This window comes from Micromesistius poutassou (genome assembly GCF_964030765.1).
Source record: "Micromesistius poutassou genome assembly, chromosome: 19".
Taxonomy (NCBI): Eukaryota; Metazoa; Chordata; class Actinopteri; order Gadiformes; family Gadidae; genus Micromesistius; species Micromesistius poutassou.
Genome location: NC_140289.1, coordinates 10,684,872 through 10,707,371, shown reverse-complemented (window position 1 = coordinate 10,707,371; position 22,500 = coordinate 10,684,872). Strand labels below are relative to the sequence as shown.

Below are 22,500 nucleotides of genomic sequence, written 5' to 3'. Positions count from 1 at the left end.
CAGTTAAAAAGTGTTTTTTGGGAGAGACATGCTGAATAAATACATCATGTTTTCAAACTCCAAAATAATCGTTTGAATAATCCTGATTTCAATACTGACCAAAATAATCGTGATTATTATTGTTTCCACAATCGAGCAGCCCTGGTGCTGTGCTGTTATCCATTCAGATGTTCATCTCTTTACGTTATGAGTTGAGTAGCCGAATGCTAACATGACCTCATTATGCTGCGTTTATAGCGTCACGTCATGACAACGGGGCCGCCCGTAGATGAATACATGAATTGGGTTCCCCACCTTCATCAGCCCAAAGTGTCCTGTGATGAAGACACTGGTTAACGCTGGTGTTGCTGTTCCGCTCCATTGTGTCTAGAATGAGGAGGAAGAATATGCTGATGTTGTCGTTATTGATTAACCCCCCCCCCCCCTCTCTCTCTCTCCTCCTCCTCCTCCTACACAATGTTCAGCAAACTCTCCCAGATGAAGAAGCGTCCGGCTTCTGCAGTGGGATACAAGCGACCAATCACTCAGTACGCCAGGGTTGCCATAGCGATGGGCGCTCATTCCAGATACAGGGTGGGTTTCAGTTCTGTGTGGCTGTCGCACAATCACTTTATTACTTTATTTATCTTTATTTATCCGCTGTGAGTTGACTTTTGAAATTATTTTTTTGTTCATGCCTGTTTTCTTCCGCAAGGCCGAGAATATCATGTTCCTGGAGCTGGACGTGACTCCGCCCACCACCGTCTCATTGGACCGCTCCCAGGAGGCGGAGCCCAACCACACGGTCTCCGCGGGCAACTCTCCCACCAAGGACAAAGCTGGCCGCGTCCGCAAGTCTCGCTCCTGGTAAGCCATGTAGGCACTGAAATAGAAATAGAAATAGAAATAGAAATAGAAATAGAAATAGAAATAGAAATCTCGACAAATAAGGTATTCATTTGCATACACTTGAATTTAATTAATTTTATTAGTCATTGTCCAGTGTACAGCGAAACTGTAGCAGCATCCATGTATACACACAACGTATAAACAGTAATAAAGAGTAAAAAGTACAAGACAGTAGTGCAATATACGTGTAAAAATATAAAATAGATCATATGTCCTTACCCAAATGTTCTTTATTTTGGTGCCATTAAGGCCATTACAAAAGCCAACTGTGGGGAAGTGTTTGGGCATGTTTCACCCATGCATGCATAATCAAGCTATCTTCTCCAAGTTTGTTGGGAGAAAATCTATATTTTAGTGTCTTGGAAAAAAAAAATCAATCACTCAGTCAATAGCTGGAAAACCAGCTGCTTCTCCTGTGTCTATTCACGGAGCTGTTGGACTGGTTCAGGATCAAACCCTCTCGATCATCTGCCCTTAGTTTGACCCCCCCTCTCCAAGCAGTCCTAATCTAAGTGTTGTTTCGAGTTGGCTTCACGAGGGTGGAAGAGCGACGCTGCGCGCTGCATTCTGCAGGGTCTTCGTCATGCTGTCCACAGCCACGTGGGACGTCGGGAATTCATTTTCCTCCTTCTGTGTGCAGGTGCCAGACCCCCAAGGGCCTCACGTCCTCCTCCTCCTCCTCCAATGTTTCCTTGGCAACGTACAACACCGCCACACCCACTGCCGCACAGTAAACAGATGTGGAGCGATGGCTAGGGACTATACTATGTGTATATAACGATATATATATATATATATATATATATGTGTATGTATATATATATATATATATATATGTTCATTTGGAAAGATTTTTCTGAAAGCTATTTATGTTTCTCGGTCTCTGGATATTGTTCCCAAGACCTTCCCGGTTATGGGAGGAGCCACCAATGGGACACAACAGCGGACTCAACTATCATAACTCTTATGGCTGTGTCTTGACAAGGACAATGTATTTATTAAAGGACGGGGGAATCCACTCATCAAGAACCTCGTGAACCTCATGAACGCCGCTGAAAAGAGAAAGGATCCCGATCGGCCAGCTTCATTTTTTTTGGTGCAAAGACTCTATTACCCATACTGCCTTGAGGCACACAGCGAGATCTCCTCACTTCCCCCTTCGTTGTCTCATGATGCTCCTCATCTTGCATGCATGAGAAGAGCAGCCTTGACCCCACAACTCAACACATCTGGACACATCTGTACAGTCGGACCAAACCACGCTACTGAAGTTCACACAAACTACTGCTGTTTGTGTTAATGTTTGTGTTTGTGTGTGTGTGTGTGTGTGTGTGTGTGTGTGTTTGTATGTGTCTCTATGTCTACTTGTGTTTTGTCAGTGTGTCTGTGTGAAAGACTTCTGATTGTGAAATGTGGTGCCCTTTAAAACTGAACAACCAGGTCCATGTGAACTGGATCTTCTGTAAGATATGTCTGTACAGACCTCCCGGGTTGCTATTTTTTATCCTGGGACATTGGGCTGGGGGCTGGGGGCTGGGGGGGTTAGGGGGGGGGGGGGGGGTACTTAATGGACGACAATGCTTTTAATTGATCCTCTTATTAGCTTGACGCATGAAGCGATTCTAAAAGGTGTCACCTCATGCTGTTAGAAAAATCACTAGGAAGTAAGACGTGATACCAGAAGGAAGGTGTAATGGCACAGTCGTTTTGAAGTCTAAGGAACGTGCAATCTTTTTATTACTTTGTTTTAATAGTTTGAGTTCCAACTATAGGGCAGAGACATTTTTCATGTTTTCCACTTTTCTGGGTCAATCCACTGAGTGTCATGTCATTTAATAGAAATGCCTTAAAAATATGATATACATATATATATACAATGAATATATAGAAATTATTAAATAATTATGGCATAGTATGGCCATGTCCAATTGCCTTGCACCATTAACCATCACCACGAATCCAGTGATTGATTAGCTGCAGAGTAAGCCGCGTCATTCCGATCCGTGAAAGTGCAAGTAGAGCGGACATGCACTTGGTCAGGCTGTGGTGTGCTGTCCAGGGTTCTAGGGTTTAATGTCCTGTAAATAGGTTCTTTAATGACCAGAGGTTAAGAGAAACAGTCAGAGGGGATGTGGGCAGGCTGACTAATCTATCCCTGTATTATTGATGCCCGGGCTCCGGTTTCAACTGGTGATCCGCCAGACACAGAGGAGCGAGCACAGAGCAGCTCAGGTCTGGCCACTGAGCCAATTGGCATGGAGATTACTATCGGGCGGCATTTTTATGTTTTATTTGGATGTGGTCTAAGCTTGTGTCTTGCTTATTTTCTCGTCATCATTGTGTTCCACGATTGACAATTGACACTGTCTCTGAAAAATTGTCTTATCTTGTTGTTTTTTGTATGAATAGAACGTCGATGTCTGAAAGAGATGGGTTTTGTTTTAAACACAGAAAGCTGATTTATATGCACAGTACGTACAGTACGTTAGCTGCCTTTGTCACTCACTCTGTTGACCGTAGCTCCGTGGGACTTTTAAAGTTCTGACAACCACTTCAATCGCAGGTCAACACTGAAACAACAACTTACAGCAGACTGAATGAGGAGAAGACACACAACAAACCATGTGTGAGTGCTGACCGGTGAACAACCAAGGAGACATCGCTGAAGAGATCTCGCTTCTGCTTCGACTCTTGAGTGTGGAAACCCTCTGCCTCTCCCTCGTAGAGACATGTTATCAAGAATGTTGTATATATTATAAATGGTCCCGGTGTACAGCCTTAATGGGATTAAAAATGGTGCAACTATCTATTGTAAACTGGAATTGTTCTTGCCAGTGCAATCCACTGAAAAAGACAAGGGACGCGTTTAGGGAGTTAATTGTAGAAGGTGAGTGGGTCGAATGTGTTGAGAACACCTTTCTTGGGTTTTCCACATTTCACTGGCCACTGCAATGCAGCCACACAGCCGACCTCTGGCAAATGATCAAAACGTTCAGGTATTAAATATGGTCCAAGGACAGACAGACAGACGGCTCAGCTCTTGGGTGTCAGATTATTTTCATTGTCATGTTATTGATGGGATTTATCTTCGTCCACTCTCTTGTGTGTTGCTTGAAGCAGAAATGCTGCAGGCTTGATTGACAGGGAGTGAATATTGATAACAAAGCCATTCATTCCACAGTGAGAGAAGAAAATGTAGTTTACTCTGTTACTCTCTTTATAATACATGTATATTTAAACCCCCTCATCGTCTAAGAATCAACCATGACCATGAGTCAATCACAATAGCTGTAAAATAGTGTACAAATCTGAATGTGGGGATAGGTTGGGGGGGTTGTGTCTGTGTATGTGTAGGGGGGGGGGGGGGGGTCGAAGGCTGTATCCGATGAGAGACAGGAGCAAGGAGTTCGGGAGTGAGCCTGTTTCCATGGTAACGTGCCCTGAGGGGGGATGGTTTGTCTGTGGTCGGTCCATGTGTAACATACCTTATAATGGTTGAGGAGCTCATGTCTGGGCGACTGCTGAAAAACAATATATATATAAAAATTAAAACTTTACAACACATACTGTGTTGTAAATGCCTTTGTCCAATCACCTTTTTCAAATGTAATTCAAGTCCATCATCAATCTTCATTTTTTGGTTTAAAGAAGTCGCATTTCTTTCAAATGCCCATTTAAACCAAGTAAGTCAAACCTGTTAAAGGTGTCTCTAGGTTATATCTAAGAGCTTTTCTTTTAGTGTAATTGATATAAAGGCCATAGTGGAGGCGTTTTCTTTGAGTTGCAGCAGCTTTAATGAAGTGAGATACAACTTCATATTGGAAACCTACTAGGCCGAAGACACAATTGCTGCAAACTACTTCTTTGAACTCATAAGGGCTTTCAGGTGATAAAAGACACACCCAACAGCGTATGAACCGAACACACCTCTGGTTCATTCATTCATGCTGGATGCTGACTCACCTGTGTCCCGCCGTGGTTGATATAACGGTGATTAACTTTGAAGTGACGGGCTGGTCTGTCAGTCATTGTCTCGACTCGAGTCATCAGCTTTTGAATGGACCCATGGGTGTAGGCTCCAATAGTCCCCTAGCAATCACACGTTATTTACATTAAATAAGAAACGTTATTGCACAATTGCTGTTACGCCTGGAATTCCTCAACCAGTCAATGTGAGAGTCACCGACGTCTAAGTTGTTCTACAACAATACAACTTATTACTCCTGCCAATAGCTCAGCAATCCAGATTCCTCACATCACATCTAGAAGGTCCTGGATAGTAGCGCCATGGACTGGCCGATGCTGCCATCTGCTGTCGTTTTGATGTTACTGTGTGTGTGTGTGTGTGTGTGTGTGTGTGTGTGTGTGTGTGTGTGTGTGTGTGTGTGTGTGTGTGTGTGTGTGTGTGTGTGTGTGTGTGTGTGTGTGTGTGTGTGTGTGTGTGTGTGTGTGTGTGTGTGTGCGATTCAATTATATTTTCTATTGGCTATAAAATAAGTATATATTGGGGGGAATATACTTTTTGAATGTATGTATTTAACCAATGCAGGCAGACAGGCCTAAATGACAGGGAGGGGGTCCTCGTTCGTGTGTGCACAACGAAAGCTTGTGTAAAGTTAAGGTTCATCATCACACGGTGCTGATGAATTTCTCAACTGCTCTGCAATGAGTTTGCCACATCAAATACAGAAGAAAGACGAGTAGGGAGGGAAGTGAAGGGAGGGATGAGACAGAGAGAGACGAAGACGGAGAGAGGGAGCCACATCAACGGAGGGAACATTTTAGTATTAACCGAAGCATGTAGTTGAGTAGGGAACATTTGGGTATTTAACTGAAGCATATAACTTGTGTAGTGGGTCTCAATGCGCGGTCATTAAGAACCGCAGCTGGACCGCCTGTTGAACCCACAGCAGCCGACGCACGGCCCCTCAAGGGGAGGGAACACAAGGGGGAGAGGAGTGACTTTCGTTCAAAAAATCTCAAACTAGCCCACTACACACTGACTGCCTGAGCTGGGGGCTAACAGAGGAACAACAAGCAGCCGAGGAGAACCGTAGCGTTCCCCTTGAGTAGCGCCCCCGGTACAGCCGGGCATGGAGGGGGCCACCGGCGGACCGACACGGGATATAACGGTGGGACCGGAGCGGTGGACAGGAGAGCGGTAAAGTGGTTCACAGAGCCCGGGCGAAGAGACACGCCGTTACCGCGGGGCTCGGCGCCCGACGCGCCGCAGTGTTGATGTTGGTATTCACCCACGAATACCTGCCGAAAATAGCACTGGTGAGTATGGCTGTTATATCTCAAAACACAGCAGCTATGAGCTTTTACTGGGGTAATAGACCGTGATATAACAATACGGCTCTTTTTCAGTTGGAGCCGAGTGGCCCCTCGTGGGTCTCCGTGTGAGTGTGTGAGTTGTGAGGGAAACGGATTCAAAAGGGGAAAACAAGGTGGAAAGGGGAGTTCAACTTTTTCCTGCAATATGGCCGCTTTATAAGTCACAGCGACAGCAGTGGGCAGGCAGGCAGGAATAGAAGGATCAGAATCAGAACGTCAATTACTTTTATTACATCTTATTGTACACAAGAGTAAAATTCCTAGGCTTGGTTCCTCCACAGCCACATAGCAGCAACAATGCAAGATAAAGTAAATAAAGATGAGTCAAAATAGAAATATGTACAAAATAGGTTAAAAAAAATAAGTAGCAGCATAGATCACAATAATAAATAATAATAATAAAAATAAAGTAATTATTAATAAGAGAAACTAATACAGCGGTAATAAGTAATGAGGTGTACTAAAGTGTTTATGTGGTAGTGGTACCAGCCACGGTTGATTCTAGTGCAAAAATGCTGAAGGAGCTGGGAACGACCTGAAGCTTGATTGAAGGGTAAAGGAGAGAGAGAGAGAGAGAGAGAGACGAGGGCTTTACCACAAGACTAGCACCATTGTTGATGTATTAAACATAAGTCATCTCTCTCTGTCTCTGCTTGTTGTATGTGACACCTAATGGCATGGCATATTTCAAACACGCTAGACTCAAAGCTTCAAAAGCACAGCTATTACCTGGCCAAAACACATTGCCCCAGATCAAATGGGCAGTGGGTACTTATTATTAGGGGGTGAAAAGTTACAAAGACATGGAGGGTGTTCTGTAGCACACACGTTTGTTTGGAAGAGGAGAATTGTGTTCAGAACCACTGAGGGGGAAAGCTTGCTCTATTATCACACACCATGAAGAATAAGTGAACTAAGTCCTGTTCTCCAGGTCTGTTTGTTTGTGGAGTTCGAGGAGTAAATTGCGTTTTTCTTTCTTAAAATCTCCACTCTTCTGTGTGTGTCAGTGTGTGTGTGTGTGTGTGTGTGTGTGTGTGTGTGTGTGCGCACGTGTATGTGTGTGTGTGTGTGTGTGTGTGCGTGCGTGTGTGTGGTAAACAAGCGTGTGCTTGTGTCACAGATAAATAAATATATACCTTTTTTAAATAACTGTTGTGTACAACTCTATTTGATATCTGTGTGAGGGGTGTGTGTGTGCCGTGCGTGTGTGCCGTGCGTGTGTGCCGTGCATGTGCGTGCGTGTGTGTGTGTGTGTGTGTGTGTGTGTGGTGGAGGGCAATTTTATTGAGAAGACTAGATCATTATAACTGTCTGTCTGTGGCCTGAGCCGCCCATGTTTATGCTCTGGCAGGCACATACAGCCAATTTTCCCCCTGCAGTGGGCGATTTGTTTACACCTAACAAGAAAGATTGCGAAGGGAAACAGCAATTAACAGCCCTGCTTATGCGGGCTTTTTATTTCATTTTTCGGAAAATAGCTCTTCAAAAGTGTATGATGCAAAGTGCAATGTCAGCATCTCTGCACAGCAGTAGTTTACTGTTGCTCAACAAGTCGAATGGATGTGTTTCTAAAGTAGGATCCATCCGTTTCTTTTCTGACAGGCCGCCCCTCCCTCCCACCAAGCCACCCCCTCTCTAAAGAACACACTACCTTTCAGTCGACATCTGCCCGTTGACATCTGTCCATTGAACAGTGTTCCCCTCTGGGCATTGTGTTCCCTAAAGCCCCGGGTTAGGGTTTCTCAGCTGTGACATGCATTGTCCCGCTGGAGGGCCAGAAGAATGTTGTTAATCATATGTACATTCATTTGTAGTACCATGACTTACCTTCTGTATTATTTTTTGTGTGTTACCATGTATGTGCTGTATATACACAGCACACACGCACACACACACACACACACAGCATGCACACACACACACACACACACACACACACACACACACACTCACAGTATGAAATAGGGTTAGGGTTATAAATAAAGATATAGAGAGAGAGAGAGAGAAAGAAAGGGCGAGGGAAAAAGGAATCTTATTGTTGAAGCTGAGGACACGCTGTCACTATCAGCTCTGTTGGACTCTGTCCATACATCTGTCCATACCTCCACTTCCTCTTGCTGTGTGTCTGTCTGTCTGTCGCTTCTCTCTCAGCCCCAAACCTGCTCTCTGTTTCCCCCCTCCCCTAGTCTGGGTGTATATCTTCTGCTCCACTTTGTGTATATGTGTTTGTAATATTTGTATATCCACTTCTAATCAAGCAAAGGATCAGGTTTGTGTGTGTGTGCGTGTGTGTCTGTGCATGCGTGTGTGTGTGTGTGTGTGTGTGTGTGTGTGTGTGTGTGTGTGTGTGTAACCAGATATCTTTTACTGCTGCTGCAGTATATATACCTGGGCTGGTATGGCTGATGCCTACGGTAGGAGCCAGGCTGTCTCCGCGGTAACATAGAGGAGGGGTGGGGGGGGTGGGCTGAGGTTATCAGGACGAGGTCAGAGGTCACGGTGCAGTCTGAGGCAGCTCACGTCCCCACGGTGGCAATTAAAAAACAAACCTTGAAAGGATTTAACAACCACAACAAAACAATAACAACAAATGTGTGTTCACATTTGCTTGATATTAACAATTAACACTTAGACATCAGATACTTCTGTAGCGTAAAAACGTGACGATATTGTGCTAGCTGGCAAAATGAGAGTATATATGATCTGAAATAGCTCAGCGTGTTGTCTTGTTATGAGGTGCTCTGGTGTATCCCAAAAATGCAGTTCAAAGTTATTACACATCTATAATCTACCGCTCTGACACACACACACACACACACACACATAATGTGTGTGCTCGCTGTCAGTGCTGCAGAGGATGAGTGTCAGGAACAGCTGCTAGTGGTCATGTGATCAAGGCATTTTGTGTGTGTGTGTGTGTGTGTGTGTGTGTGTGTGTGTGTGTGTGTGTGTGTGTGTGTGTGTGTGTGTGTGTGTGCGTGCATGAATCTGTGTGTGTGTGTGTGTGTGCATGAATCTGTGTGTGTGTGTGTGTGTGGCACAGAGAGTGGTTGACGCCCTGGCTGTCCCTGTCAGTGTGTTGGTGATCCCGGGTACCTCGTATGTCCTTCAGGCGCTGGCAGTCGACGCAGGGTTTAGTCTTTTAAGAAAATCGGAAAAGGTCAACTCTGGTGAGTGTGGGGGTGGAACCAGGACCTGCTCTTCCTCTTTATTTGTGTGTGCTTTTCCTGTCTTTCACTCTCTCACACGTCACGTGTGGAAAGTGTGAGAAGGCCAGCGTTAGTGTTAATGTGTGTGTGTGTGTGTGTGTGTGTGTCTGTGTCTGTGTCTGTGTGTGTCTGTCTGTCTGTCTGTCTGAGTGTGTGTGTGTGTGTGTGTGTGTGTGAGTGTCTGTGTGTGTCCAGTGTATAGTTGACATGAAATGGGGAGTGTGTGAGAGTTTGTGTTCATGTGTGTGATGTTCATTTGTTTGTCGGTTCAGGTGGCACTCACCTACTGCTGGTGGATTCACTGTGTGTGTCTGCCACTGTGACTGTTTAACTGTGTGTGTGTGTGTGTGTGTGTGTGTGTGTGTGTGTGTGTGTGTGTGTGTGTGTGTGTGTGTGTGTGTGTGTGTGTGTGTGTGTGTGAGTGTTGGAAAGTGGGTCTGTGGATGCACAGGTGGTCTGTTTGGGTGGTCTACCTTGCATTGATTTGAGGTGAACTCCCACAAACACTCACACACATGGTCTCTCTCTCGCCTGCTCACCCAATGAAACAAAGACCTCCCTATAGGTCCAGCTGAAAAAGGATTTGTGTGTGTGTGTGTGTGTGTGTGTGTGTGTATGTGTGGGTGTGTGTGTGTGTGGGTGTACCAGTGAGTGAGCTCTACTTTTACAGACGGTCAAAGCTGCCTCATTGTTACATTTGTCAAAGCTCCAATGTATCTGGTTCCACTGCAGTGAGCATTAGCACTGAGTATTGACGTGAAGACTCACACAGACCTCCTCCCGTCTCATCCTCTGCACCGCTCCTTTCCACTCGGTAATGGTTGGCTGTCTTGATGGTGCTGGGTGCTAATGTGGTTAGTTTCCTGGGCGTGTAATTCCTAATCAAATGTCAGCAGCAGCCTGGAGTCAGTACAGTTTTGCTACTCTGTATTTTGAGTATGACTGCTTTAGATGATTGGATCACATTGAAAACGTACAAAACAGTGACGCAATTAAAATGTCAATATTATAGGCTCAAGGCATAGCTGCTGAAATAAGTAAAGTGTAAGAGTAAAGGGTCTGTATTTTGAGATAACTTATTTTAATTATTATGATCACAGTTTGACGTTCATGGTCCATCACGCACATCCACATGTGTCTTTGTGCCTGCGTGTGTGCATGTGTGGCCGTATCTTTCCTACTCCTGCATGGTGTGACAATGGCTCCGATTGACCCAGGATATAGTGATCGCTTGACTGGCTTGAGATACGGAGGAGGATCATCGGAGGAGGCCATGGTGCTGGTGGCCTGAAAAGTCACGCAGAACGCCTTGCGTTCTACTAGAGGGCTTGATGCTCAGTGGCCGCGCTAATCCTTATAGCGCTGCTATAGAGCTGCGTAACCGTCTCAGAATAACGTGTCTGACAGTAGGGTTCAAACATTTGCTGTGCAGTTCGACAGCGTTAAAGTGAATAATAATATCGGCTACTTCCATATCACAGGATTAATACCGGTTTATTGTTTTAGAATTTAAGTTAAGAAGTACATTTGGTCATCATATTAATTTATAATGAATTCCCAATGTCCAAACCAATGTCCATAAGGCCACAACACGAGGCTGATGATAATGTGTTCATAACATCCAGGAGTGACTTGTTAGTGTCTTCACCCACCTTATATGAGTTGTTTTGTGTCTCTCTCTCTCTCTCTCTCTCTCTCTCTCTCTCTCTCTCTTTCCTCCTTCACCACAGGTCCTCCTTTGTCGTGGCTCCACTATTCAGTGTGATCCCTGAAACAAAGAGAGGTAAGACTGCACACACACACACACACACACACACACACACACACACACACACACACACACACACACACACACACACACGCACACACAGATTATCCCACATAATGGTTTATTCTGCAAGTTTTTGCTGCAAAGCATGCCCCTGTTTATTGCTCACAATTAGTTGAACCCCTGCAGCCAGAAGTGCCTCTTAAAGCGTGTGTGTGCGTGTGTGTTTCCCCGCGTGGCGTGTGTGGCGCAGCATGCTCTCTTTGCGTGCTCATTTTCCAAATAGCTCGGCAAACAGTAGAGCTTAATAAAACGCTGTCATGCCACTGGCCTCCATCACTGGCTAACCCCCCTCCCTCCCTCCCACCCTCCCTCCCTCCCACCCTCCCTCTCCCTATTTCTGGCCCTTCCGTCGCAGAGCTCTTTAAGGGCAGGGTAGCCACGGCAGGCAGGTCTTTAAAAGCATGTCTGTGAGTCGCCTCGGTCACATTAAAGGCTGGTGATTGTTTACCGGACACAGGGCCATCACAGAGTGAATACTACTGCACGGTGGTGGGCCGCTTTAATGAATTGGTGGCAGAAAAACAACATCACATTCACATGCACATAGTGTTATGAATGAGTTGGATCACCAGGCTTAGAGGTCCTATCTCTGAATAATGTGTTTACAGTGTTTCTACCGAATGGCTTATTGATATTCAGAACGTGAGAAAGGGGAGTAAGGAGACATTTTGTGGAATGTAGTTTAAGGTTTGCGTTCTAGTTGAAAACCTTGGTTCCGAATGTGTCTCTTATTAGACACATTTATTATAAACGAACTACAAGGAGGGATTTTCCATTTCATAGCATTGCTGTGTAGCTTTTTGGCTCTTGTAGCTTGGAGGGCCTCTGAGTTAAACCGACACAACCTTCTCAACCCCAAGCCGCCGCGCGCTTCCCGGTCCACGGGGGATAGTAACATGTCCACCGCTTGGGACGCACAGATCTAAAATAGCCCGCCGGGCTCACGCACCGCACATCCCTCAGTGTCGAATACGCGCACAGAGACAGACAGAGCACACTGACAGACAGACAGGGAGCGACACAGACCCACAACCCTGCATTCACCGGCAAGGCCAGGCTTGACGAAAAAATGCATGAGGTTGTATGAGTCAAGCGCTAAAAGTGTTTCCAAGAACCTGCCAGTAACTGATAGGCCCGCGACGCCGTGCACATGCTTTGTTCCTTCTACCGGTGGCTAAATATTTGAAGAGCGCCGACCCGGAACTGTGTGAGTGTGTAGTACAGGGAGTCTCACCGGGGGAAAGTCTTACTCATCCACATCACTTTCTCGCCCCCTTGAGTGAACACACAGATGCGGGCAGTCAAAAAAAACACCCAGAAAATGGGATCGTACCAAAAAAATGGAGATACAATCTTTGAATACTTCGACTTGTCTTCAGCCCTATGGCTTTCTCGACTGAGATTACAGCGGTAGTGCCTTGCTCAATGGCTCCATAGTAGTAATAGTTAGTAATGATTATAATGATCTAATTTGAACAGCACTTTTCATAACCGTCCGAGACACGTCTCGCCGCCCTGGCCGCTGTGGTGTTGGTGCACCGCTGTGCAGACCGGTCCTGGCAACACTTCCGGGAGCAGGGGAGGTGGGCTGGGGAGGCAGGCCCCCCCCCCGCCCAGGAGGAGGGCAGGTAGAGGGAGTTACCGGAGGACGAGGGGGGAGACGAGGAGGGAGGGGGGGGAGGGAGAGGAGGAAGTGGTGTGTGTGTGTGTGTGTGTGTGTGTGTGTGTGTGTGTGTGTGTGTGTGTGTGTGTGTGTGTGTGTGTGAGAGAGAGAGCAAGTGAGAATACAGTAGCTTCACAGGAAGTGAATGTGAAGAAATGTGAAACTGTGTGTGTGTGTGTGTGTGTGTGTGTGTGTGAGAGACAGAGGGAGGGAGAGAATACGGTACATGGTTGCATCACAGCAAGTGAAGAAATTAGAAACTTTGTGTGTGTGTGTGTGTGTGTGTGTGTGTGGGCGGAGCTGTGTGTGTGTGTGTGTGTGTGTGTGTGTGTGTGTGAGAGAGAGAGAGAGAGAGAGAATGCAGTACATGGTTACATCACAGCAAGTAAAGAAATGAGAACCTGTGTGTGTGTGTGTGTGTGTGTGTGTGTGTGTGTGTGTGTGTGTGTGTGTGTGTGTGAGAGAGAAAGGCGGGGGAGCGTTGGGTGCGGGGACGGTCGGGGGGTGAAAGAGATCCATTCAGTGAGAGGACGTGTAAGCAGAGATCTCCTGGCCCTCTTTTGTCTCTGAGAAGCATGAAGGCTTTGGGGAGACTCAAAATCTCTTCTGGAATGTGTGTGTGTGTGTGTGTGAGAGAGAGAGAGAGAGAGAGAGAGAGACAGAGAGAGACAGAGAGAGAGAGAGTGATAGAGAGTGTGTGTGAGTATGCATGTGTGTGTGTGTGTGTGTGTGTGACATGCCTTTATAAAAGGAATGCTAATATTTGCAGGGTGTGGGTGGGTGAGCAGGGTCGGTGGTAACGTGTCACCATGGCAACCGATAGAGATCTCCTGCCGGCGTGAGCTGCACCTGAGTGCGGCCGGGCGGATGACAGCGGCGGTTATACAGAGTCGTACCCTCTGGTAGCCTCTGTTGTCTGGCTCCTTTGTCTTCACTCTGTTCAATCTCTCTCCTTTCTGTCTTTTCTTCTCCTGTTTGGTTGCTCTTCAATGGCTCTCTCTCTCTCTCTCTCTCTCTCTCTCTCTCTCTCTCTCTCTGTCTCTCTCTCTCTCCCCTTCATTCCTTCTAGTCCCTCTCCCTCCCACTCGCTCTTCTCTTTTTTAAATGCCAGACTTGAGATCAGCTTTCACCAGCTGGTCTCGCTAGTGTATTTGTTTACCAAGTAAACAGCTCATCTCCAAGAGCCTGGTTTAGGCTGTACTGTACTGTACTGTGTGTGTGTGTCATCAGTCCGATTAGTATCATAGCCATTACTGGAACATGCAGTAATATGAAGATGGGGTAAACATTGTTACATGTATTCTGGGGGCGTACTGGAACAGGTTCCTGGCCTGGGGCAGACAGCAGCCCTGTGATGTAGTCTTCAGAGCCTCACCCATACTGGAGTTAAGGGGTCCATACTGATATTAGAGAGTAGAACATTTTCGATATCGATGTATCGGCCGATATTCAAACTAAAGATACATCTGCCGTTATTGGCTATATATATTTTGGTATCCTGGGGGTAGATCGCCCTCCAGCAATGCTTCAGGCCACAGAAACATCACATTAAAATCATGAGCTAAAGGAACCAATAACCTGTTTGCGTGGGAGCTACCAGCCTTCACAGGGAACTGGATGTAAACTGTGAGTGTTGGGAGTGTTTACGTAGACGTGCTCGGTGAAAGCATTAACAGGTTCAACCACCAGAGTAGAGGATTTCTAAAGAGGTCATTATGTTTATGAATCCACTCCTTTTCTAAAGTTTTCAAATCGGCGCATATCATCAAACATATACGCACATACCAATATATCTGTGATGGGCCGATAAAATTGACCAACCGATATATCTGTCGGGCTATTGTAGTATTGTATAGTATACTACTACACACTGTTACACTACACTATACCAGTGTTTTACAACCTGGGATGGCACGTGAGTGTACTGCAGGCGGTATGTAGGATTTTATTCTGGACGTAGACACATTTACAATGATAGGAAAAGTGATATAGATACCCTAACCCTATAAATACTATTGTTCAGTGGATAATAGTATTATGGCTCGATACTATTTACAAAACAGGGTCGCTTCCTGCGTTGCGTCATATGATTTCCATGTTCTGTGTTAATCTGTGTTTGCTAAATAAACACACTTGGAGGACACCTCCACTGTTTCCCACTGGCCATGGCCTTCTTGCAGTAATCATTCGGTGTAAAGGAGGGGCTGGCGGTCTCAGCTCAGCCACTGCATGTGTATTTATATATACGCATATGAGGTTGTCCGTGAAAGGTCATCATGATGACTATTTAGTGCTACACCTAACGATTGGGAACTACTGTTACTTGTGTGTAACACCAAGGACCATGCGGGAAAATAAGTATTGTACTTTTGCATGTCATCCTTTGGATTACTGTTTTTATTGTCTTGATCCAGAAATAAATTAAATCAAATCAAATCAAACTGAACTATAATTTGTTGGATATATTTTGTGTCACAGCTGGATCTCGCCTGGCATCACATTTGATTCTATTTTATTTCTGTCTCTCATTTATACTTTGACATCATGACTACCCCCCTCCCCCTTCTCTTTTATCTAAGTCATTATCATGATCACTATCTGTGGTGGTTCATCCTATCTACCAAAACAGCTTCCAGTCCATCAAATCCACTCCATGTCTTAGGGCAGACCTTTCCACTGTCGCCCCCATCATGTCAACTCACCCCCTGATGTTCACCACTTTCCCTCGTCTGAATTGTTAATTCAAGGAGGCAAGACCAAACTCGCGAAAAACATGTAACATTATAGCCGCATCTGGATAAAACTGTGTGTGTGTGTGTGAGAGTGAGAGAGAGAGAGAGAGAGAGAGGGAGAGAGAGAGAGAGAGAGAGAGAGAGCGGTGGTGTCTGTCTGTTCCTGTGGCTGCTGCTGCTGCCGGTGCCTCCAGTGGGTGGAGCCTAAAGCTGTGTTTTCTCCCCTGTGGCCCCCAGAATGGTTATGGAGGAGCGGGGGTCTAGAGAGAGGGGCGGCGGGGCCCCCGCCACAGCCAACGGCACGGAGAGGAGGCAGATATTCGTGGAGCTAGGTGAGTGGGGGGGGGCGGGGGGGGGGGGGCGGGGGGGGGGGCTGACCCTTGACCTAAAGCCCTGCCTGGATTATTTTAAAAGGCCCCCCCATGATCCATGCTCAGGGGCCTTATCCTGGAGGGGCCCCCAGCCAACTATGGACGATGTACTTTACTCACTGGTTTATTTTACTGCTTTAATCATCCGTGTCACACACACACACACTCACTCATACACTCTCTTTCTCACTCCCTCACTCTGTCACTCTCTCCCTGCCCCCCGTCGTGTTCCCTGTGGTGTCTGTCTCAGGAGAGCAGAACTTTGATGCCATCCGCCTGTCGGCCTACAGGACGGCCTGCAAGCTGAGATACGTCCAAAAGAAGTGCAACTGTGAGTCCAGATCGCACACACCGCACACACACGCACACACACACACACCGCACACACACCGCACACACACACACACACCGCACACACACACACACACCGCACACACACACACACACCGCACACACACACACACACACACACATAACATACAACACAATGTGAAAATATCACAGGATTCTTATTTTTATTATTATATTATATTATATTTATATATTCATAGATGAGTTTCTCTCTCAATAGAGGTTTACCGTCTTGCAAAGAGCATCAGTGCCCCCAGCCAGTACGTCTTCTCTGAAGGTGATCTTGGTTCTCCTGGAATATTGAGTGTGCCGGCGTGCAGCAGCTCCCTCTCCTCTCAGCTCTGAAACGTTATCTTAATGCACCGTTCTGAACTCAGCCTCCGTCAGGTTCACCTCGTAGACGTGGCAGACATTGTAGTGTGGATCTATGTGTCCTCGTAGAGAGCGACGTGTGGGCTTAAGCGTGTGACGTGACCACACCTCCGCATGAGAGTCTCTGTCTCTGTCTCGATGAGGAGCCACCACTAGACAAGGTTGGACGTTGCATCCAGCACCCCCGGAGGTGGTTTGGACCACGGCCGTCTCCACTTCTCGTACAGCCGTTCCCGCCTGTTTAGACGGAGAAAACATCTCTTTGCATCGCAGCAGCTGTACAGCGATTTTCAAATCGCAATATAAAGAAGGAAAGAAGACGTGCACAGAGAGCCTTAACACGGTGGATCTAGAACCACGTCCACAAACTGGCCCAGATCGGATCTAGAATATTCCATGTGATTCATGGTGTTCACTGCACAAAACATGTGTTCACCTAGACTCTGCATAGCCACCCCGTCCCTCCCCTCCTCCTTGTTGTATGTTGTACGTCCTAGCCTTAATGTACGCACTTATTGTATGTTGTATTTAGTTATAGCACTTAGTGCTGCAGCATCTTATCCTAGCTATCTTTGTTGTATATGGGGAATGGGTGAACCTAGCGGTTGTTGGTGCTTTGGCCTTGGTTCCATGAACACCCTTATTGTACCAACACTGATATATTGTTTCACTTTCAAGTAGGCGTGTAACGATACACAAAAGTCACGATTCGGTACATACCTCGGTTTTTAAGTCATGGTTAGGTATGTTTTTCGGTACAGCAGTTTTTACTATTTTATTATTATTATTATTAAACAATTTGATTTTGATTTGATTTATTAAATTGTATCAAACAAATGCCTTACACAAATGAAAAGACATCAAATACAATTGAGGATAAAAACACAATAAAGTCCAGGACTTCCATTGTGGTCCTCAACACAAAACATCAGGACAAGACGAGACACAGTGTGTGATAATCAATAAAAACTTTATTTTATTTTATTTTTTTCAGTACGTTCCAAAATGAAACGTGCATCAAACCGTTAGACCCGTACCGGACAATTTCTCTATGAATACGCGTATCTTTACAGCCCCTACTTTCAAGTGGGGTGTAAAGAACACTGAGGGGTAAATGCCCTCAATGTTCACCTCAATGTAAACGTGTCAGTGTCACCCCCCGCCCCCCACAGTGCACCTGGTGGACGTGTACCACGTGATCGAGGCGGTGCGCGACGTGGGCCTCAACGCGGTGGACCCCGCCGCCGGCATCTCCGCCACGCGGCTGGAGAACCTGGTGTCGCTGCTCTTCAACCAGCTGGCCAAGAGGCTGCCCACCACCCACAGCGTGGACCCCCGCCACAGCACCGCCCTGCTGGTGGACTTCCTGCTGGCCGCCGTCGACAGGTGGGTGGGGGCGGGGGGGGGTTGAGGGGGGGGTCACTTCAGTGCAACCATCTTTCCCACACGGTGCGTTTATTCTGAGCAGCCTCATTATGTGTATTTGACCAAGTGTGTGTGTGTCTATTTGTGTGTGTGTGTGTCTATTTGTGTGTGTGTGTGTGTGTGTGTGTGTGTGTGTGTGTGTGTGTGTGTGTGTGTACGTGTGCATGGTACGTGTGTGTGTGTGTGTGTGTGTGTACGTGTGCATGGTACGTGTGTGTGCGTGTGCGTGCGTGTGTATTTATGTGTGTGTGTGTGTGTGTGTCTGTGTGTGTGTGTGTGTGTGTGTGTATGTGTGTGTGTGTGTGTGTGCGTGTGTGTGTGTGTGTGTGTGCGCTCCAGTGAGGCCGGCGGCCGGCTCACCGTGCTCTCTGTGAAGGCCATGCTGGCCATGCTGTGTGGAGGGAAGCTCGTGGACAAGCTCCGCTGTGAGTACCGATATGTCTGGACAGAATGTACACGTTCTTCCTTATTGGCTGCAAAGACCTTCTCCGTAATCCACTAACATCTGGCCCTTCTTTTTGTACATCACTACAACTTATTACACCATGGTCTGGGGGAGTAGTTCCAGTTAGGCCTGGGCGATATGGCTGAAAGACGTATCACGATATAACTTGATCATATTGATCGATATCGATAACTATTGATGATTTTAATGACCTAAAAAGACTAGGAATTACCATGCTGGATGTAAACACTTCTGTTTAACACTTAATGACCTTCCACTGTTCTTCATTGATAAATACTCCAATATACATATGACAATAAAAAACACAATATTGTAAATAAGTATGGAACCGTGTTTGTGTAACAAACCCAGCTGCTAGATTTGGTGGTCCAGTCCCTTATCGATATATATTGAACATGATTTATATTGATATTGATCAAAAAGTCTATCACGATACGATCATTTATTGTTTTATTGCCCAGGCCTAGTTCCAGTCAAATTGTCTGTTCACCTAACCCTAACGAATGCGCTAGCTGGCGTATCAGTCTCTTAAATGAGGAACCATAGCAACAGGAACGCAGTCAAAGCCTCTGTTTACAATTTTATTGCAACACCGCAACAAGCTAACAACAATGAGTGACTTCAACATTTCTTTTGACACATTTGGAGAATATGACAACTTTGATGACTGGGCTGCGGCTGAAGAGAGAAATTGAAACGAAAAAAGAGAAACGGCACGAGGAGTTAACCCCGGGAGAATTAAATCAATTCAACTGTCAGGATGGTGACTGTAACACGAGCTGAAGAAGGACCCGTCCCCTCTGAACGTACTGATACTTTTATCACATAAAGCCAAGAACCTTACGGGAGGGTAATGATTGTTCCAGGTATTACCCTCGGGCGTTACCAGGGAAACTAAATGATGGCTTGTGAAAAACGTTATATTTTGATTGTGAAACGCATGAAAATATAAATGAATGGGCTTCACTTCTTTTCTTTGGCAAGTGACCGTGGTGTAAGCGGGGTAATGCCCTTCAACGTGTCCATCATCAGGAATTAATGGACTACGGAGACCACCGCATCGTCCATTACTTCCTGATAATGGACACCTCGTCTGCATTATCCCTTACTTAACCCACATATGACGGTGACCACAGCTTCATTGGCTCGTTGCGGTCATTGTCATTCACTTTACAGCACCGCCACCTAGTGGACGAGGAATGTAATTGCTATATTCGGGGGTAAACGTCTTTGCCGCTGAATTTACTCTGGATGTGTGTGTGTGTGTGTGTGTGTGTGTGTGTGTGTGTGCGTGCGCAGACGTGTTCTCCCTGGTGTCGGACTCCAACGGCGTGCTGACTCCGTCCAAGTTCGAGTCCTTCCTGCGGGAGGCGCTCAAGCTGCCCACCGCCGTCCACGAGGGCCCGTCCTTCGGCTACACACACGCCTCGGCCCGCTCCTGCTTCCCACAACACGTAGGGACACACACACGCACACACATACACACACACACACACACACTAGCAGGCCCGTGGGTGTGGGCTTTCCACTCCACCAAGTCAAATAGTAAACCAACACACACACACACACAGCGGTTCAACCTTAGGTTGTTTTATTTACCACGTATTTACAAGACAGGGTGGACAAGGGTCCTCCGTACGGGCAATATCCCTATTCTGTACCGGGTAATCCAGTCCAGGGGTCGGCGCCAGAAGGGCTGTCAAACACAAAGCAGTCGGTGCACAATAATCAGTCCAGTACAATCTACAGCTCTACCTCGATGGAGGTACGACAACCTCCCCAGAGGCTCACACAGGTGCACTCTGGGTACCTCGCCTATCCCCACCCTGTGTGGTGGTTGTTGTTTTTTTACTCTTTCTTTTAACCACCGAGCACTCCTGGTTTAACGGTCCTCCTGGTTTAACGGTCCTCCTGGTTTAACGGTCCTCCTGGTTTAACGGTCCTCCTGGTTTAACGGTCCTCCTGGTTTAACGGTCCTCCTGGTTTAACGGTCCTCCTGGTTTAATGCGTCGTTTAGGGAGGAAGTCCATGTATGGCTTGGGGGTGGAGCCAGGTATCTCCCTTTACCTGCCACTGCCCTCAGTGCTCCCTGCCGTCTGCCACAATACTTACACACACACACACACACACACACAATGCCCGTGCACACACACAACCACACAGATAAACGCACAGACACACACACACTGTACTGTACTGTGGTGTACTTAAACAACACAGTTCTGTAAGGCTGCACGGGGAGCAGCACAGCTGGGGGAGGTACGTTTGTAGCCTTCACACTGACGCTTACTGATGTGGTCCTCTCTGTCTGTCTGTCTGTCTGTCTGTCTGTCTGTCTGTCTGTCTGTCTGTCTGTCTGTCGGTGTGTGTGTGCAGAAGAGGGTGACCCTCAACATGTTCCTGGACATCGTGGCTGACCCCCCTCCCCAGTGCCTCCTGTGGGTGCCTCTGATGCACAGACTAGCCAACGTGGAGCATGGTGAGCCCTTAACCTACACCCTATGTCTCTCTCTCTCTCTCTCTCTCTCTCTCTCTCTCCCTCACAAACACACTCACCCTTGCATACTCAGTCTCTCTCAGGAGAGAGAACAGAGAGCTGGGGGATGCATATTAGTATTCCTCTTTCTCATGGTATCCATACAACTCCATTGTATTTGTATTGTTTATTTTCATTATTTATTTTATATTGTGTATGGTATTTCCCTCATGCTCCCTTCATACTTTTTATTGACTACTGTTATTGATATTTTTGGGGGGAAATACCTGGCTTGTGTGATATCATTTGATAAAGGTTCAACTATATATTTTCCTGGATATCATTTTTTCCACCCACCCACTCACACACTTACACAAACACAAACACACACACACATACACACACACACACACACACACACACACAAACACACACACACACACACACACACACACACACACACACACACACACAAACATCCACCCACCCACCCACTTACACACTTACACACACACACACACACTCATGCACACACACACACACACAAACATCCTCCCACCCACTCACACTCACACACACAAACACACACACACACACACACACACACACACACACACACACACACACAAACATCCTCCCACCCACTCACACACACACACACACACACACACACACACACACACACCCACCCACACACTCCGGGTCTGGAGTCAGCCCAGCGCCTCACTCCCCCCCCTGTTGTCCAGTGTACCACCCGGTGACCTGCTCCTACTGCCGCAGCCGCGGCATCACCGGCTTCCGCTACCGCTGCCTCCGTTGCCGTGGTTACCAGCTCTGCCAGGACTGCTTCTGGCGAGGCAACGCCAGCGGTTCCCACAGCAACCAGCATCAGATGAAGGAGCACACGTCCTGGGTGAGTGTGTGTGTGTGTGTGTGTGTGTGTGTGTGTGTGTGTGTGTGTGTGTGTGTGTGTGTATTGGATACTTCAATTGGATACAATTGAAAACAAAGGCATTTCCTCGGTGAACCTTTAAGCTGTGTATTTAAATATCCAACCAGTGAAGGTCAGAGTCACTGTGACACACAAACCATGACAAGGTTAAGAACAGCAAAGGGAGGCCATTTTGAAGGCATCAACATGGACGTGTGTGTGTGTGTGTGTGTGTGTGTGTGTGTGTGTGTCTGGAATCGCAGAAGTCTTCAGCGTCTAAGCTGGGCCGCGCTCTGAGCCGCACCCTGGGCTGTGTGTCGTCCAGAGAGCCGCCCCGGCCCTCCTACCCAGAGGAGCCCGAGAGGACCCTCAACATGGCCAACATCGTGTAAGGGCCGCACACACACGCACACGCACGCACGCACATGCACGCACGCACACGCACGCA

General features: G+C 46.8%; 2 protein-coding genes across 7 annotated transcripts in view; both read left to right on the top strand.

Annotated features, from left to right (window-relative positions):
* kif3ca (kinesin family member 3Ca) overlaps nt 1-1,659 on the top strand; it is a 16,427-nt gene extending 14,768 nt beyond the window's left edge. The window contains exons 5-7 of the mRNA XM_084483800.1: nt 465-573; nt 695-846; nt 1,529-1,659. Of these exons, the coding sequence (XP_084339926.1) occupies nt 465-573; nt 695-846; nt 1,529-1,622 (355 nt within the window). The 3' untranslated portion in view covers nt 1,623-1,659. The remainder of the gene's footprint in view (nt 1-464; nt 574-694; nt 847-1,528) is intronic.
* A 4,229-nt stretch (nt 1,660-5,888) lies between these two features.
* Nucleotides 5,889-22,500, top strand: part of dtnba (dystrobrevin, beta a) — a 29,059-nt gene continuing 12,447 nt past the window's right edge. For 5 of the 6 annotated variants that reach the window (XR_014639074.1, XR_014639075.1, XR_014639076.1 and 2 more), the window contains exons 1-10: nt 9,260-9,395; nt 11,165-11,217; nt 15,898-15,992; nt 16,282-16,362; nt 17,927-18,140; nt 18,519-18,604; nt 19,945-20,099; nt 21,022-21,124; nt 21,868-22,034; nt 22,316-22,440. Coding sequence is in view for 2 of the 6 variants with exons in the window: in XM_084483870.1 (XP_084339996.1) it covers nt 15,899-15,992; nt 16,282-16,362; nt 17,927-18,140; nt 18,519-18,604; nt 19,945-20,099; nt 21,022-21,124; nt 21,868-22,034; nt 22,316-22,440 (1,025 nt within the window). In the remaining 4 variants the exon portion in view is untranslated. Of the gene's footprint in view, nt 6,169-9,259; nt 9,396-11,164; nt 11,218-15,897; nt 15,993-16,281; nt 16,363-17,926; nt 18,141-18,518; nt 18,605-19,944; nt 20,100-21,021; nt 21,125-21,867; nt 22,035-22,315; nt 22,441-22,500 lie in introns of those variants that run through there. The other variant, XR_014639073.1, reaches the window with a different exon arrangement.